General features: G+C 41.8%; 1 protein-coding gene across 2 annotated transcripts in view; it reads left to right on the forward strand.

Annotated features, from left to right (window-relative positions):
• Positions 1 to 17972, forward strand: part of THSD1 (thrombospondin type 1 domain containing 1) — a 38547-nt gene that overhangs the window by 11459 nt on the left and 9116 nt on the right. The window contains exons 5-6 of one of the 2 annotated variants that reach the window (XM_050948202.1): positions 8976 to 9855; positions 17279 to 17437. In XM_050948202.1, coding sequence (XP_050804159.1) covers positions 8976 to 9855; positions 17279 to 17437 — 1039 coding nt within the window. Of the gene's footprint in view, positions 1 to 8892; positions 9856 to 17278; positions 17438 to 17972 lie in introns of both variants that reach the window. The other variant, XM_050948191.1, reaches the window with a different exon arrangement.

A 17972-nucleotide genomic window follows, 5' to 3' on the forward strand; every position in this document is an offset into this window, starting at 1 on the left:
GCCATGATTCCTACACTAAATGGAACTTTGTTCAATCAGTCTAATTACAAGGTAAGGCTAGGGATGCTAAATCCTCATGATAGCATTTTTATCATTTTAGCTCTTGTAGTGACAATATTTCTAATATAAAGAATACTCCATGGTCCAGAAAATAAGTGCCAAGCAATTTTGTATATACACTCATTTGATTTATTGTCACACACATCTGTTTTTACCCATCTTTTCACCCATCTGTTTCCTTCCCATCTCTCTACACCAGAAGTACATACTAAAAATACCTGTATAATCTGGAAGATTACCTCGCAGTAAAATAAAATATTGTTCTTAAATCTTATCATCATTACTAAGAGGTACACTTTTAAAAAATCTGACTGCCAGCAAAATACTGATAGCTGAGAATCCTAGTTTGATTTTAAACATAATTTAAAAAAAATTATTTTCACTTAGGAAAAAAAAACTCTGATCACAATAGCAGCCAATTTTTGCGGTAACCACACTGGCAGGTCATTGGCATCACAACCAGGACCCACAAAAGGCTGAAAACAACCCAAGGCAGGCTATCCATATTATTGTGACCAAACTGTGGCGAGTGATGCACCCACATTCATACCAGAAAGCAGCAGCAATATGCAATGGAAACTGTCTGCCCATATTCTGGCCCTTCCGAAAGTCATGAAGTGACTGCTCTTGTCAGTGTATGATCAGAATATTCCTACTCTTATACAAAGATAGGGAAAGGACACTGTGCACTTGGGCTAGTCTTGGTCAAAGTGCACCAACACAATGACAGCTGCCCCCCGTAATGCCCACTTTCCAAGACTTACCATGCGATTCACATTGAAGTCAATGGCAGGTACGTCACTAAAACCCCACATGCATAGGTAGTCCACCTCCCTGAGAGGTGGCAAGTAGGTTAACAGAAGAATTCTTTCATCAACCTAATGCTGTCTACAGCAGGGGTTACGTTGGTATAGCTACATCTCTCAGGGATGTGGATTTTTCATACCCCTGAGAGACATGGCTTTACTGATGTAAATTCCTAGTGTAAACCAGGCCTTACAGTACTATACAGTCTGGGAATAGGAATCAGGATGGTATTATAAGAGACACAGGTAGCAATGCATATAGTTAAGGTTGCCCGATACTTTCCATTATAAGACCCTATTTTCAGTTGCTTATAGCATTGCCAAGCTTAAATCATTTCGGCTGAAATCTTCCATCTTGTATGTCTGCCTGAGGCTGATTTTTCACATTTCAGCTAAAATGATTCATCCCTTTTCAAGAATGAGATTGTTTGTTTGGCCCAGTTAAATAATTTTTTCAACCCTTTTGTTGAGAAACTCTAGCACGTCTGTGCTGTGGAGCAGTAACCTGACATTTGGCTAGGAGGACACCCTCATGTCAGGGATGTGCCTTTTGCTGTTCCCTGTGAATATTTGCCCAAATCTGGCCAATTGCTAAGCACCTGAAAAATCACACATCACCATGCTAAGTAGAGACTGCTAGAATTTTGTAGCTAAATTCTCTAAAGATTCTGCCTGTACTGAGAATGCTTTAGCTTCTCATAACTCTTATTTATCAATCAGACTGCACAAGCGAGTGACTGAACGTGCACCATTCCAGAGCTGGACTGTCCCTGAAATTGCTCCTCTTGGTTTCCAAGGGTCATTGTGGCATTGAATATTGGAGCTGAGAGTAGAAGCCAGGAGTGGAAGACCGAGAGTGAGCAGAGGGGGGCAAAAGACTGGAGGAGGCAGGAACACAGATTTGAGAGAGGGAGAGGAATGGGAGCAAAGGATGAGGGAGGATAGGAGTAGGGGTGGGGGATGAGGGGAAATCCTAGAGACAGGCAGAAACTGAGGAGAATGGGTAATGGGAAAGAGCAGAGGGAGAAGAAAGTATAGGAGCAGAAAGGGACTAGGAGAAGTTGGGGAAAGGAGCAAGGTACAAGGGTCTGTAACCACTATATTACACTCTTCTAGAGAACCTGGAATGGACTCTTTATTCCTGACACTAACCATTCCTTTGCTGTCCAGCAAATACCTGTGAAACCCACTGGCAAAATGTGTGTCTGATCCCAGTCTAGTGGCTGGTCCACGTTGAAGATAACAGCCTACTATTGCAACCAGTTCCTCCATTAGCTTAAATAATAGAGGACTATGCTATGGATCTAAAAATCCCCACCCTGCTGATGACCTGTGTTGGGCATCAGTATGGTTCCATATGATGGATTATTTTTGTCTTTCAGTTTTTAAATTTATTTAAAAAATTAGGAAATTATTAGAGCTGGTTGGGAATTTTTCAACAAAATACATTTTCATTGCAAAATGTTGATTGTATCAAATTGGAAATTTTATTTGTGTGAAAAGGTTAAATGAAAAGTTGATTTTTTGTTAAAAATGACTTTATTTTGAAATGTATGTTAATTTATAGTAAAAAAGTTTAAAAGGATCAACATTGAAATAAAATGTTTTAAAATGATCAAAACAAAATGTTTGAAGTGACTGAACCCAATTTTTTTTTTCAATTTTTAGTTTGTGAAAATTTTTGCAATTTTGACTTTTTGTCCTGATTCAGGCCTGGGAAAGTTTTCAAAATCTTAGAAATCTTCATGAGATGGGAAAACCATTTCCTGCTCAACTCTAGAAATTAGATTTTAAAATAAAACTATGTTAAAAGAACACTATAGTTGCAAAGAAATTAGAAAATGTCAGAATTAAGGTAGCCCTCTTGTGCAGTGTGATTGGGGTCTACGAAATTCGTGGCCATGAAAATTGTGTCACGAACTGTGAAATATGGTGTCCGGCCATCCAGCTCTGAAAGCAGAGTGGGTGCCAAGCTCTAAAGGCAGCAGTGTGGCCAGCAGCAGCACAGAAGTATGGGTGGCATGGTGGCATGGTATGCTACTCTTCCTTCTGTGCTGTTGCTGGCAGCCACACTGCCTTCAGAGCTGGGTGCTCGGGCAGCAGCCACTGCTCTCCTGCCACCCAGTTTCAGTCAGTGCTACCAGCAGCAGCAGCAGCAGTTGAGAAGTAAGGGTGGCAATACTGTGACTCCCCTAATATGATTGTGATCCCTTTTTGGGCTGGGGCCCCAAATTTGAGAAATTCTGCAGAGAAATCACACATTTTTTGTGGGTTGGTCATGGCATGAATAACAAATTTCATGGATGTGTAACACATCCACAAAATTTACTGTTTATACTGTGATCAACTCATGAAAAATATGTAGTTTCTCCACAATTTAAGTAGCCCCCTAATTATGATACAGTCTTTAATTATATGATCACATACCTTTTTTTCCACAGGACCTCAGACTTATTCAGTGTGCAAGTTGGACCTACTCTGGGAATGAATCAGGGTTGTGTAGTGAATGAGGCAATTTTCTGTAGGACCCCTTCCTCATTGTTTCAGAAGTTGTAAGGTGTGTAGTGAGTGACGCAGGGAACTGCAGGAAGAGAGTAGAGAGTTTCATGGATAAGGCAGTTGAATGGTGCCCTGGAGAAGTGGATTCTATCCCTGCTTCTTCACAGAGTTTCTTTGTGATGCTGGGCAAGTCACATAAGCAAAAATTCTCACAGGTGGCCAGTGTCTGCTCCTCATGTTTGGAGTGCCTGACTTGCCAAAGTACTGAGCGCTCAAACTGCAACTGAGTCAATGGGAGCTCTGCTCTGGACATATAAAGGTCTATAAAATGTTAATTATTCTGAAAAATCAGACAGTAACCTTCTGAAATTGGACATCAACATTTAGCTGACACCTTTGACAATATTTGCTTTTAAATCTGTGCCTTAGTTCCTTATGTGTAAAATGGAGATAATACCACCTCACTTCACTAGGGTATTGTGAAGATAATTTATTATTATTCATGTTTGTAAAGCACTAAGATACTATGATGAGAGCACCATGGAAAACCCATGAGGAAATGAATAATTCTGTATGATCAGTGTAGGGTTTGGATGGTATACAGTAAATAAGGCCTGGGACTACACTTTGAATGATAGGGATAAAAGGAAATATTCAATAACTACCCATTCAGTGAGCACCATCCATCCAGGGCACAGAGTGAAACATGGTCATGTGGAGAAAATAGTATATAATCATATCATTCAAGATTGAATCATAATGCATATGCACAATGGAGCTGAAGTGAGGTTGCACAGGCAGTCTTATTTCAGACATTTCCTAACTTTTGAATGCTTGACTTTGCAACCTTAATGTTTTCCAACATTGTTTTTCAATGTAGAAAATAAGGCTAAGATTTTGTCACAGATATTTTTAGTAAAAGTCACAGACAGGTCACGAGCAAAACAGAAGCCATGACCTGTCCCTAACTTTTACTAAAAATATCCCTGACAAACTGGGGATCTGCAGATCATAAGAACAGTCATACTTGGTCAGACCAAATGTCTATCTAGCCCAGTATCCTGTCTACCGACAGTGGCCAATGCCAGGTGTCCCAGAGGGAATGAACAGAACAGGTAATCATCAAGTGATCCATCCCTTGTCGCCCATTCCCAGCTTCTGGCAAACAGAGGCTAGGGACACCATCCCTGCCCATCCTGGCTAATAGCCATTGATAGACCTATCCTCCATGAATTTATCTAGTTCTTTTATGAATCCTGTTATAGGATCCCCACACTACTTCAAGCTGGGCAGCTGCAGGGACTAGGAGCTGCCTGTAGTCGCTGGGGGCTGCGAGGTACCTCTACCACCTGCAACAGGGGCTGGGAATTCAGGGGTTCCCTGCCACCTGTGTGGTCCAGGAACTTAGGTTCCTCTGCAGAAGCCCGGAGCTCCCTGGCAGCCCGCAGCGGCTGGAAGCTCAGGGGTTCCTTGCCACCCCTAGTAGCGGGGAGCTCTGGGGTTTTCCAGCAGCGCCGCCCCTGGTGGCAGGGAGCTGAGAGTTCCCCATTGCCACCTACCAGGAACTGGGGGGTCCCTCTCTGTCCCAGATAGCAGAGAGCTCAGGGGGTTCCCCTGTGCTGCCCTGCAGGAGTGGCGCAGCAGAGGAGCCCTGAGCTCCCAGTGACAGGGAGCTATGGGGTGCCCCCGCTGCCTGCAGCAGCTGGGAGCTGCAGGGGATGCCAGAGATGGCAGAGGTACCCCACAGGTTCCTGCCCCAGCTGGCGGTAGGGGATCCTGCAGCTCCCAACCACTGCAGGCTGAAGACATGGAGCCCACTGGAAATCACAGATTTTGTGACTTCCACGACCTCCATGGCTAAATTGCAGCCTTAATTACAAACACATACTGCAGATTTTAAAAGTGTGAAGTATTATTCATTTATAATTAATACTTTGCACTTCTATAGCACCCTTCATCCAAGGATCTCAAAGCATTTTACAGATATTAGCGAAATAAGTCTCACAGCACAGCACCCCAGGGAGGCAGATAAGTGTCATTCTCATTTTGCAGATAACTTCTCTGTGCCTCAGATTCCTAAGTGTGTTGCCTGTGGTCTTACAGGAGATTTAAAGCAGAACTGGGATTAGAACTGCAATCTCTCTAGGTCCTGTGGTTTAGATACTGTCTTTCCCTGGCAGTCAAAGCATGTTTCAGAATAATTTGGTAACCAGCACAAGCATGGTCATGCCACAATGAGATGTAAAGTAAAACCACTCAGTTTATAATGAAATGATGTCATTTCAACATGCTGCACCACATATTAGACAGGAAAAAAGGCTGCAGTTACCATTGCTTTTATTTTCAGCTCTTTCACTCCTCAAACATTTCTGTGATGCAAATGAGTAAAATAAAATGAGTTTCCTTATTAAGGGAACAAGAGCAAACCACTGCATAGGAAAGATGGGAAGTATGGCAAGAGACTACTCTGGCTTTATCAGGAGATCTTCAATGATTTGAAACTGAAAAGAGAGTCCTACGAAAAGTGGAAACTAGGTCAAATAACAAAGGCTTAATGTAAACAAATAACACAAAGTATGTAGGGACAGAATTAGAAAGACCAAGGCACAAAATGAAATTTTACTAGCTAGAGACATAAAGGGTAACAAGAAAACATTCTACAAATACAGTAGAAGCAAGAGGAAGACCAAGGACAGGGTAGAACTGTTACTCAATAAGCAGGGTGTGGGGTGGGGAAATAATAACAGAAAACGTGGAAATGGCAGACGTGCTAACAGACTTTTTTGTTTCAGTTTTCACCAAAAAGGTTGGTGGCGATTGGACGTCTAACTTAGTGAATGCCTATGAAAATGAGTTAGGATCTGAGGCTAAAATAGTGAAAGAACAGGTTAAAAATTACGTAGACAAGTTAGATGTCTTAATGTCACCAGGGTCTGATGAAATACATCCTAGAATACTCAAGGAGCTGACTGAGGAAATATCTGAGCCATTAGCGATTATCTCTGAAAACTTGGGGAAGACAGAAGAGATTCCAGAGGACGGGAAAAGGGCAAATATAGTGCCAGTCTATAAAAAGGGAAATAAGGAGAACCCGGGGAATTATAGACCAGTCAGTTTAACTTCAGTAATTAGAAAGCTAATGGAGCAAATAATCAAGCAATCAGTTTACAAACACCTAGAAAATAATAAGGTGACAAGTAACAGCATGGATTTGTCAAGAACAAATAATGTCAAACCAACTTAATAGCTTTCTTTGACAGGTTAGACAAACACCTGTCAGGGATGGTCTAGATAATTCTTAGTCCTGCCTTGAGTGGAGGAGACTGGACTAGAAGATGGGGATGGGGCAAGCCTTGTGGATGGGGGGAAGCAGTAGATGTAGTATATCTTGAGTTTAGTACGTTTTTTGATACTGTCTCACATTGACTTTCTCGTAAACAAACTAGGGAAATACAACCTAGATGAGGCTGCTATAAGGTGGGTGGATAACTGGTTGGAAAACCATAGTTATCAGTGGTTCACAGTCAAGCTGGAAGGATATATCGAATGGGATCCTGCACGAATCAGTCCTGGGTCTGATTCTGCTCAATATTTTCATCAGTGATATAGATAATGGCATAGAAAGTACACTTATAAAGTTTGCTAACAATACCAAGCTGGGAGGGGTTGCAAGACCTTTGGTGGATAGAAATAAAATTCAAAACGTTCTGGACAAGCTGGAGAAATAGTCTGAAGTAAATAGGATGAAATTCAATAAGGACAAATGCAAAGTATTCCACTTAGAAAGGAACAATCAATTGCACACATGCAAAATGACTGCCTTGGAAGGAGTACTATAGAAAGGGATTTGGGAGTTATAGTGGATCACAAGCTAAATATGAGTCAAGAGTGTAACACTGTTGAAAAAAAAGCAAACATCATTCTGGGATGCAGTAGCAGGAGTATTGTAAGCAAGACACAGGAAGTAATTCTTCCACTCTTCTCTCCACTGATAAGGATCCAACTGGAGTATTGTGTCCAGTTCAGGGTGCCACATTTCAGGAAAGATGTGGACAAATTAGAGAAAATCCAGAGGAGAAAAACACAAATGATTAAAGGTCTGGAAAACATGACCTATGAGGGAGGATTGAAAAAACTGGGTTTGTTTAGTCTGGAGAAGATTGAGAGGGGCCATGATAACAGTTTTCAAATACATGAAAGGTTTTTCACAAGGAGCAGGAAGAAAAATTGTTCTTCTTAACCTCTGAGGCTAGGACAAGAAGTGAGAGGCTTAAATTGCAGCAAGGGAGGTTTAGGCTGGAATAAATTTCCTAAAACTAAAAACTTCCTAAATGTCAGGGTAGTTAAGCACTGGAATAAATTGCCTAGGGCGGTTGTGAAATCTCTGTCGTTGGAGGTTTTTAAGAGCAGGTTAGACAAACGCCTGTCAGGAATGGTCTAGATAATTCTTAGGGGACTGGACTGGAAGACCTCTTGAGGTCCCTTCCAATGCTACACTTCTATGATTCTATGATTCTATGAAAGATTTGTAAACTAGCAGTATGAAAGGTGGCTTCAAAAAGCATCATCTAGTCAGGGGCGGCTCTAGTCATTTCGCCGCCCCAACCACAGCGGCACACCGCGGGGGGCGCACTGCCGGTTGTCGGTCCAGTGGTTCTGGTGGACCTCCCGCAGACGTGCCTGCGGAGGGTCCGCTGGTCCCGCGGCTCCGGTGGACCTGCCGCATGCGTGCCTGCGGACGCTCCACCGAAGCCACGGGACCAGCGGACCCTCCACAGGCATGCCTGTGGAAGGTCCACTGAAGCCGCCTGCCGCCCTCCCGGGGACCGGCAGAGCGTCTCCCCCGTGGCATGGCGCCCCAAGCATGCGCTTGGTGTGCTGGGGCCTGGAGCCACCCCTACATATAGTATTGTTAATTTGTATAACTTGAGTGGTATTTTCCACATTTCTGCTTTAAGAAACTCCAATTCTATTTTTTTTCCTTATAGTAAAAGTAAGTGGAACAGCGGCAGGACATTGTGGAGCTGGGAGAGATTTTGATTTTGAGTAAAAGATAAAGAAGGATAATTCAGAAGCAAGACCTCAAATTACTTTTTCTTGATAGATTTTAAAGTTGGGAACTACATAAGCCCTTCATAACTAAGATATGAATTTTTAAGGGATCTTTTCTGTAAGGTTGTCCTGTAAACAAGCTTTATAAATAAAATGGTTATTAATTATAAAGCAGTGGTTTCCAATTGCTGCTGGACATCAGGCTTGTGTGACTGATGTTCTCTGCTCTTCCCATTGTGCACACTGTAATCTGTGATGGAGCTTGCCTTGCTCCAAACCCCAGCTCAGCATGAATGGAAAGAGGTAAGCGCCAGTTTATAGAGCCAAGGTCTTACTTGACTAAATTGATTCATTTGCTTTGAAAGGGTTGGGCACCACTTCTGAAAGCAGCTGATTGTCCATAATATCCATGAAATGGGTATTATTCACTTTTCTTTTTGCTTATTAACAATTTTGTGAAACTGTTTTTTTTCAGTTCTTGGTGAAGTGGACTATCTCCTCTTGGAGCGACCAGGTCATGTAGCCTTAAGTAACAACACGGTGTCTGTTGATTTTCAGTACTTTGTCAGTGGTAATGTGACAGCAAAGAATGTATCCATCCTACTGCTGGATGCCAGCACCAACCAGACCATTGCGAAAAAACAGCTTCCACCAAGCCAGTCACGGGGGATAATAGGGTTTGAATGTTTCTATTTCAAGAGTGCTGGGGACTATTGGTTCAGAATGATCTCTGAGATTGATAATGGCACTGAAATTCACTGGAGGGGTGAGAGCACCCTCCTAAGTGTGGAATGGCCTGTATTTCACATTGACTTGAACAGGACCTCTGAGGTGCTCAGGAGTTCCCTTCAGGTTGGACTTTTCACTAATAAACAATTGTGTGCTATGAATGAGACTGTGGTTTCACTGGACGTGATATTCACCAACAGCCTGTATGAACTAGGAAGATTAAGCTCTGATGAGGCATTGGGAATGCGAACTAGCAAAAGAATCTTTCTCTCTAGATCCCAGTGGGTGGAGTTTGACTGTCCACCTATTGACCAAGAAGTGTATGTCACTGTGTTACTGAAATCATTAGAAACCAACTCAGTCATCGCCTCAACAGGGCCCATGGACCTCATCCACAAATTTGGATACAAACTAGTGGTAGCACCAGAAGTGATGTGCAAGTCATCCATTCTGGTGTTTACTGTCTCCCCTCCATGCATTGCCATCAGTGGGAAGGTTGCTGTGTACAAGGAAGCTCTCAGACATCCTGGTGAAAGAACGACATGGCTAGATGAAAACTTCCTACACCCAGGGAGCAACAGAACAGAATTTAACTGCACTTTGTTTGACGTGGGGAAAAATAAATATTGCTTTGAATTTTTTGACATTTCAAGCCAAAGCCAATCACCGCCAAGAGTTAAGGAATGTATGGTGATCCGAAGGAATATAGGTTTGTATTGACATTTTTCTGTCTTTAATTAGAAACTCTGTAGGAAAATGACCATCCTTCTATATTGTCAATAAGGATGATAACTTGGATTGACGAAGTTACAGTTTTTGAGTCTCATAGCGCAAGACAAAATAAGTCATGATTAACTGCTGATGGAATAAAGTTTAGTTTGTGTGTGATCAGAAACACCAGGATGGTTGATAAAGGTGGTACTGCAGTGGTTTAATGTCACCACTACATTAGTGGTACTCTAACCGCAAGATCAAACCTGCCATGACTAGTGGATTATCTGGATATCTTGTCCCAGTAGGAACTGAAATCTGATAATCACAAAGAATTACATGAGAAACTGCTATAGCGGGCAGAGGCCAATTTCTCGCCCATTTGAAATTACTGGGAGTTTTGCTAATGTGATCAGGATTTGGCCATAATGGAAGAATTCTCTCCTGTGTGCATAGCCCATAGGTTTCTTTGGCAGTCTTTCAGCTGAGAACGGCAGATGGGAATCCCAGGTTTGGTAGTGGTCACAGTAGCAGAGATTATCTGCTCTATCTATCATGGACAGGAAGAGAGGAGAGATGAGTGTCAAAATCACTACTGATTCATGGAGGGCGGTTGTAGCTAGAGACTGGCTAAGGAGGTGGTGTTTAGATGGGGATTGGGTTTTGAGTGGGATTTGTGTTCAAGGATAACCCAGGGACAGACGTCACTCCATTTTCATGAGCTGTTCTGCAGTTTCTGATTACCTTAATCCACAATGTGAAAATGAGCTCTTTCTAGTTTTGGACTTGACCTGGAACCAAATTCATAGGTCAAATTCAAATCCAGGGGTGTGACACCAACCATCACTCCCCACAAAATTCCGATTCTGGCCCATCCCTAATTGTAATAGTCTCTTGAAAGAATGTTTCCTCTGTCTTCTCTTGTGCATGGAAGTGACAGAACTAGAATTTTAGAGCTCCTCATAGATTGTAAGTCTCTAAAATTAACACAAGCTTTATATTTTCAGTCCTTTGTAAAGTGTTTGTCACATAAGGAAATGCTATAATGTCTGATGCTATGCTGTTTTACTTCATTCTGTTTTATAGGTTTTAAAACAACTAACTTTTTCAGTTATCAATGTATAGCCTGAAAATTACTTCTAATCTCACTGCATGGCAAACTCATCTCCTTAACGTCACTTTCCCTCACTAATCTCTTCACACTCTTTCTGACACACACACACAAAAAACATTTACAAATCTAGAAATTCATACATTATTCAAGGCAATTCTTCTATAGCTGGAAGAAGGAGAAAGATTATTTATATTTCTTTACCCTATCTAGGTGCTTGGATGCTACAGTGCTGTGGTCCGTAAAGTATCTAGTCAGACAGATACCTACAATATGACACAGATACATTCCAGTGCCCATTATTTCTGTTTTATTTTGTGGGATTCACTTTAAGTTATGACTCCCTGCAATTTGCTTGGTATCTTTTGCTTTCACTATAGTACTGTAATTACGCACTTCAGCAGAAAGAATCAGGCTACACATGTGAAGAAAGGATTTATGTAAGTGACTGACAAGTTACTTGTACAGAGCAGATGAAAGCAACCCTACACAGTGTAACTGTAAATAAAATGTCAACCTCAAATTAATTAGACTGCAGCACATCTGACTTTGTGGCTGTGTCTGCAGGATTTCAAAGGCCCATGGCAGCATTCTAGGTGCACAAAGTATTCTGCAAAGGGTGCAGCTGTCTGAAGACAGCACAAAGATGGAAATCTTTGCTGCCTGTGCATGAGCTGGAGTGGCATTCCAAGTCAGAACTCTGTCATGAAGCCTCGCTCCTGAATGATCTAGCTGTGCTTCAGCCTAATTTGGAATTGTGTTGTGTCTAAAGACCTTGATCCCATGACAGACTGCATTTGTGAAGTAAAGACAGATGTGTTACTCCATTTCTTCCTTTACATCTTACAAAATAAAACTATTAACTTCTTATCCTTTTGTGATTCTGGCCCAATGGGCAGTTTGAGCACAGAACTGGCTTTGAGATCCTGGGCCCCATACCAAGGAGATTAGGTCACCTTGTGCTGCATTGTGGGTGGAAGGGCACAGGATGCATTTCTTATGCTATGGCACCCAAGAGCATTAGTGATGCCTGTGAAGAGAGAGTGCCTCACACGTCCTCTGAGTAGTAAATACAGGTATCTAGGGAACCCTGAACACACTGAAATACCATTCCAGTACTCCCATCTCAGACCCATCCATTTTTAAACAATGTCAGCTTTTGTTTACCAAAAAAAAGTCTATCCTTTCTAAAATTGTGAAATAAACCTTTTAGATGTGAACCAATGCTGTGCAGTTTTCTAAGCCTGCAGATAGAGGGCCAGTGAGACAATAGCTCAGATCAGTGTGGCCACTCTGACCATTCATCTCAATGGGGTGCTAACTCTGAAGCTTAATGGTAGCAGCTTAAATGTCAAAGTTAACTGCTTCTCTGCTGATTTTAGTAAAATCATGCAGCTAATATATGTATCTAGTGTTGCTCTATACCATAGAAGTGTGAGATACAAAATTCCTGTTAGGCCATTGTATGCATCACCTGGGTCACTGCAAGTTTGTTCTCTTCACCATGTTTTCCTGTATTTTGTCCAGTATTCTTTTAAGTGTTCCAAGCAACAAGGCTTGCACCAATTTGCTGGAGAGAATATCCCATGTTCTAGTCCTGATCCCATTTAAACTCTCTTGGCTTTCCTCTAATAAAAATAATCGAAAATAGTATCAATAGCACTCATAATTGGGAAGGTTTTCTTGACTTTACTGTTCTTAATTTCACTCCATATACCTGAGGATGAAATTCAGCGTGCATGCAATTCCCTTTGACCCCAATGAGAGTTGTGCTTTCTTACATCTGGGTTGAATTTTGATTCCTAGTGTTCTTAGTGAGAAATAAAAAGGGGTAAGGAGAAGGTGGTTAGTAGCACCTTGAGAGTACAGCTGCTACCAAAGAAGGGTGAAAGGGAACAGGGGGAGAGCCACCATAAGAAGGGGCAGTAGTTACCAAGGTAAGGGAGCAGAAGAGCAGTATCTAGGGAAAGGATGAGACAGATAAAGTTCCGTCAAAATTTGTTCCACCAGGTCCCTGTGTAAGTAAGATTATATTAGTTAGACCCCCTTATTCTGTGAGTGTTCTAATCCCTAGGAAGATCTGAGAACCAAGTAGTTTTACACCTGAATCCATATCTGACACATTTATCTGATGTGGTTTTAATTGGGATAAAAATAGAATTTGCAGATAGATTCAAAGTAACCAGATATGACAGCATTAGAAAAGCGATCATCTTATGTGCAAGGATGCTCCCTTATTACAAACTATGCCTGCTTTTCAAGTCTCTTAGGGCCTAATCCTGCTCCCATTTACATCAATAAGAGAAGGAGCAGGTCCTTAATCTCCATATTCCAGTTACATTTTTATACATCTGATGTGATATACTAATATGGACAGCCATTAACTTCTTTCAATTACTTTGCAAGAGTACTGGATGTGGAATTTTTAGAGGAGTTCTTTTGGGGGAAAAAATTAATCTGAGTTGACTGTTTTGTTGGATAATATGCTATATTAAGATGTCCCATTGCAAAGTGAAAATGAAACACACACTTAGATAGAGATGCTACACAAATCAACAGTTAACACTGTCACTCACTTGTGTTTGTTTTTCATGACTCCCGAATTGCCAGTGTTTCAAATTATCTAGCTCATCAGTTAAACACCTGCATGTTGATAGGCTCCCCAATTTTACATTAAAAATTCATATGTAACAGTTAGTTTACAGTCTGTGCCTTCTACACCTGTAGTAAAGATTTTCACCTGGCTCTTTAGATCCATTTGTCTTCAATGATTTTGTGTCCATGGAGAAAAATGAGCTGTGCTTTATTTTATTTTTTCCTGTTTTTATTTTTTAAATTCTAGTAGATTGCAGAGAAAGATTCAGAAGCTTAAACTGTTACCTTTCACAGAAGCTGGGTAATTTCCTCCCATGAGAGACTTTTGATTATTATGAGCTCCAAACCTGCAAGGTGCTTAGGCCCAGAGCCACAAAGGTACTTTGGAGCCTGAACGCCAGACTCAGGTGCCTAAGCCCTGATTTTAGGCTTCACTGCAATTCACGAAGCTCCCAGTAGGCTGCTACCTAACCTGTAGGTGCTTAACTCACTTGGTTCCTAAATTTCTGCTGTAAAAGTTCCCTACTGCCTACATTTCTACCTCTGTTCATGTGTACAGCTGCCCCACTGTAGGTGTGTGTACGCATATCTCATGTCTAAGCCCCAGAGTGATTCATAAGTTGGGGGAAAGATAGGTATTCCTCCAACTCTCTCACTCATAGCACCCAATCTGGTAGACAGGTCCCATTCAAAATCTGGCTGGAAAAGATGGTGGTGCCAGTGCTGCCCCGCCTTGAAACTTTTAGCCCACTGATTAGAGCACTCAGCCTGGTTATGAGAGATAGAAGTTCAATTCCTCCCTCTGCTTGTGGGGAAGAAATGATTTGCCTAGAGGTCTCCCACAAGAGTGCTTTAACCACTGAGCTGTGGGACAGTTCTGTGAGGGGAGGATCCCTCAATCTCTCCTGTTGAAGCTGTTCCACTTTGGATAAATGATAAATTAGTCGTTGGAGGGAGGGTGGTGTGGCTGTTGCGGGTTCCCCCCTCCTAGGTGAGTTCCCTATCCACAAGACTCTAGACTCATTGTCTCTGGCCCAATGCCTGTTTAAGCATTTACATACAATGGAAGAGCTTCAATAGGTGAGACTGAAGGGGGCCTGACATCAGGATAGCCCCTAGCTCAGTGGTTAGAGAAGGTTCCTGAGAGATGGAGGAAGGTCTCTGTTCAAAAGTGTTCTCCTCCTCAGACAGAGGAAGAATTGAACCTGTGTCTTCCACATCCCAGGTGAGGGTGCTCACCATTGGGCAGAAAGCAGGTGGCACCAGTACCACCACCTCCTCAAGCCATCTTGTGTGGCATGAGGCAGGCACCTCACTCATTCTGACAAGCAGCAGCTTAGATACCAAACCCACCTGACTTCAGGAGAGGGCTTCCTGGCTGGGAATTGCCAGCAGAAATAGGTGCCTGGAATTAGGCATCTAACTCCATGAGAGGTGAGGGGTTTAGGAGACACTCATCTTGTCAGCATTTCCCGTTAGCTACCATAGGCAGCTCCTTGCCTCACATGCTGGCTTTTGTGGATTGTATTCCAAGGTGTCTTGGAATGTGAAAATCAAAATTCTTCATATATATATATTAGAAGCAGGGGGACAGCTCAGTGGTTTGAGCATTGGCCTGTTAAACCCAGGATTGTGAGTTCATTGTACTGGGAACCTAACTCAGGTTTTTCAGATTACTTTGGGGTTCCTATGATTTTCTAGGTGCCTAAAAGTAGAGTGTTGTGAAGTACAGCATTGCAATACCTCAGTCCTTTTGTGGATTCAGACCCAAGTATCTTCTGTAAGGAGTTGTGTGCTCTCAACTCCTACTGAAGTCATTGCAGAGATGAGGCAAATTGGTACCTCACAGGACAGGCCTGAGATTAGAAAATACCTTTTATTTAAATTGTGAGTATTTTATTTAGTCTCTGAGCCTGATCATGTGATCTGCCCAGAACCCTCATCTCCTACTAAAGTGAACAACAACTGGGGAGCTCAGCACCTTGCAGTATCTGATCCTATATCTGAATGAGATTAACAGGGGTAAAACCAAGGTGTATCTAACACACATGCGTGACACACTTGTCACAGAGGCATATAAGAGATGGTTAACTGATAACCTAAGGCTCCAATCCTGCAATCATTTTGCACGTGAGTAACTTCAAGCATGAAAGTTATCCCATGAGTTCAATAGGACTACTTACCTGTGTAAATTTACTGGTGTTGGCATGTTTGCAAGTATTTGCAGGATTGGGGCCCAAAGCAGTTAAAATCCTCATATTTAAATACAGTTGCATTTTTTCCCCTTCGTCTTTTTCAAGTAATAACGGAGCATGAACAATACCACACCTAATGTACCATAACTTCCATCTCTGTCATACAACCACATTCTTTAATTCTTTAGATTTATGTAAATAGTTCATAAGTCGGGGTTAAAGCAAAAGTCACAGGGACACTATCAGATTAAGAATCATGTAATTAAAAACAAATTTCATGACCTGTATTAGTAATAGCAACACCATAATTATTAGAGAGAATTTTAAAAAATGTACTTTTTCATCATTTATGTGGTTTTACTTTTTGCATTTTACCCCTCCTAGATAACGAAAATAGTGTAATGGTTTTGTTTCTGCTCCATTTCAAATCAGTTCCTATAAGCTAACTAATAATATTTAATGGGGACAATTCCAAGATATCTATCACACATTGTTCTGTCTCTCCAAAATAATCACACCAGGTCTAATGAATTTTAAGGGTAATGGAGTTTAAGGGTGTGGTTCTATTTTTCTTTCAAAATGTTATTTATAGCATTCAAAAGTTGGCAGGCATGGTAACTTTCAGCTTCTGGATTCTCAATGCTGTAAAGTTTGAGTTATGAACACAGCTAGAGGCTCTTGAAATTCAAACAAAAAACTGCTTTTGTTGCATTTAAAATAATGAAAATGCATTGAACCCTGCCCCCTTTAAAAAAAACTTAAATTTTCATCGTAAAACTCCATATTGAGAGCCCCCGGAAACAATAAAAGTTTAGGACCTCTAAAAAATTGTTAAACTAGTGGTTCAATAACAGAATTTGTGTGCTATGAAGATAATAGGAGAGAAACCAACACTGCTTTTTCAATAGTCTCTTTGGGCCTCAGCCTCCTCTCCCAGCAGTATAAATCGGCGTAACCCCACTGAAATCAATAGTAATGCTAATGTAAAACCAGCATACACAAGATAGGAATTGGGCCCTATAAATGCCTAAACTGCTAAGACATTAGAAGGACTTGTGGATTCATTTCTATTTACTGTTGTACAAGGCATATCCTGCTGGCCTTAGTTAACAGACTGTAAGTGCAATCCTGCTGCCATTGGAGGCGATGGAAGCATTGCCCTTGATCCAATGGGAGCAGGCACAGGTCTCAGTAGCTATTTGCTTTGCAGTGTTATAATTGCAGAGTTGGGGTTGATTACAACTCTACCGGATATAACACTGTCCTCAAGATCCAAAAAATCTTACCGCATTATAGGTGAAACCGTGTTATATCGAACTTGCTTTGCTCCGCCAGAACACACAGCCCCATCCCCCCAGAGCACTGCTTTACCGTGTTATCCGAATTCGTGTTATATCAGGTTGTTTTATATCGGGATAGAGGTGTAGTTTTTATATAAAGGAGGAATAGTTGAAAGCTTTGCTGTAAGATGAAATGAGTCTGGCTGCATTCCTTATTGCTATGATTTCATGTATCCACAGAAACATGGAGTCTGTGGCAGCCCTGGAGTCCTTGCAGTGTGACCTGTGGGGATGGTATCCGTGAGCGACACAGAGAATGTCTCACATCACTGCCAGCAAAACCAGGCTGTGTTGGGATACGAAAAGAGACTTCGCTGTGCTCTCTAGAGGAATGTTCTAGTATGTGGTCCTGCTTTCTTTAAAGCTTTTCTCCTTGACGTGTGTCTGCTTTCTCTGGAGAAAACAAAATGCATGTTATTATAATAGGTTTGAGAAACTAAAGCATTTAAACCAGTCTTTGTGACTTCTTATTCACTGAGGATGAAATCCTGGCCACATTCAGGTCAATGGAAAACTCCCACTGACTACATTGTGGCCAGGATCCCTGGAGTTAATTCCACCAACTAGCTGATGGAAACCCATGCAGTAGTGTCCATCTGTGTGTTTGCTGGGGATAGAGAGATATAGGCAGCATGGCTAGTCCAGTGACACTCATACCATAGAGGTGGATTCCACGTTGGTATCACATTTGCCAGCAAGGAAGGGAGTACGGGGATGGGCTGGGGGAGAGGTCACTGGTCACAATAGGGATGAATCTGGGCTGGCTCAGTCTGTCACAGTTGCTCACACAAAGGAAGCCAGTAAAAAGTCACACAGACAGTCCAGCTTTATCACTAGCTTCTGAACAGAGAGACATTTTTAATGTATTTCAAAA

The sequence above is a fragment of the Gopherus flavomarginatus genome, chromosome 1 (assembly GCF_025201925.1).
Source record: "Gopherus flavomarginatus isolate rGopFla2 chromosome 1, rGopFla2.mat.asm, whole genome shotgun sequence".
Lineage (NCBI taxonomy): Eukaryota > Metazoa > Chordata > Testudines > Testudinidae > Gopherus > Gopherus flavomarginatus.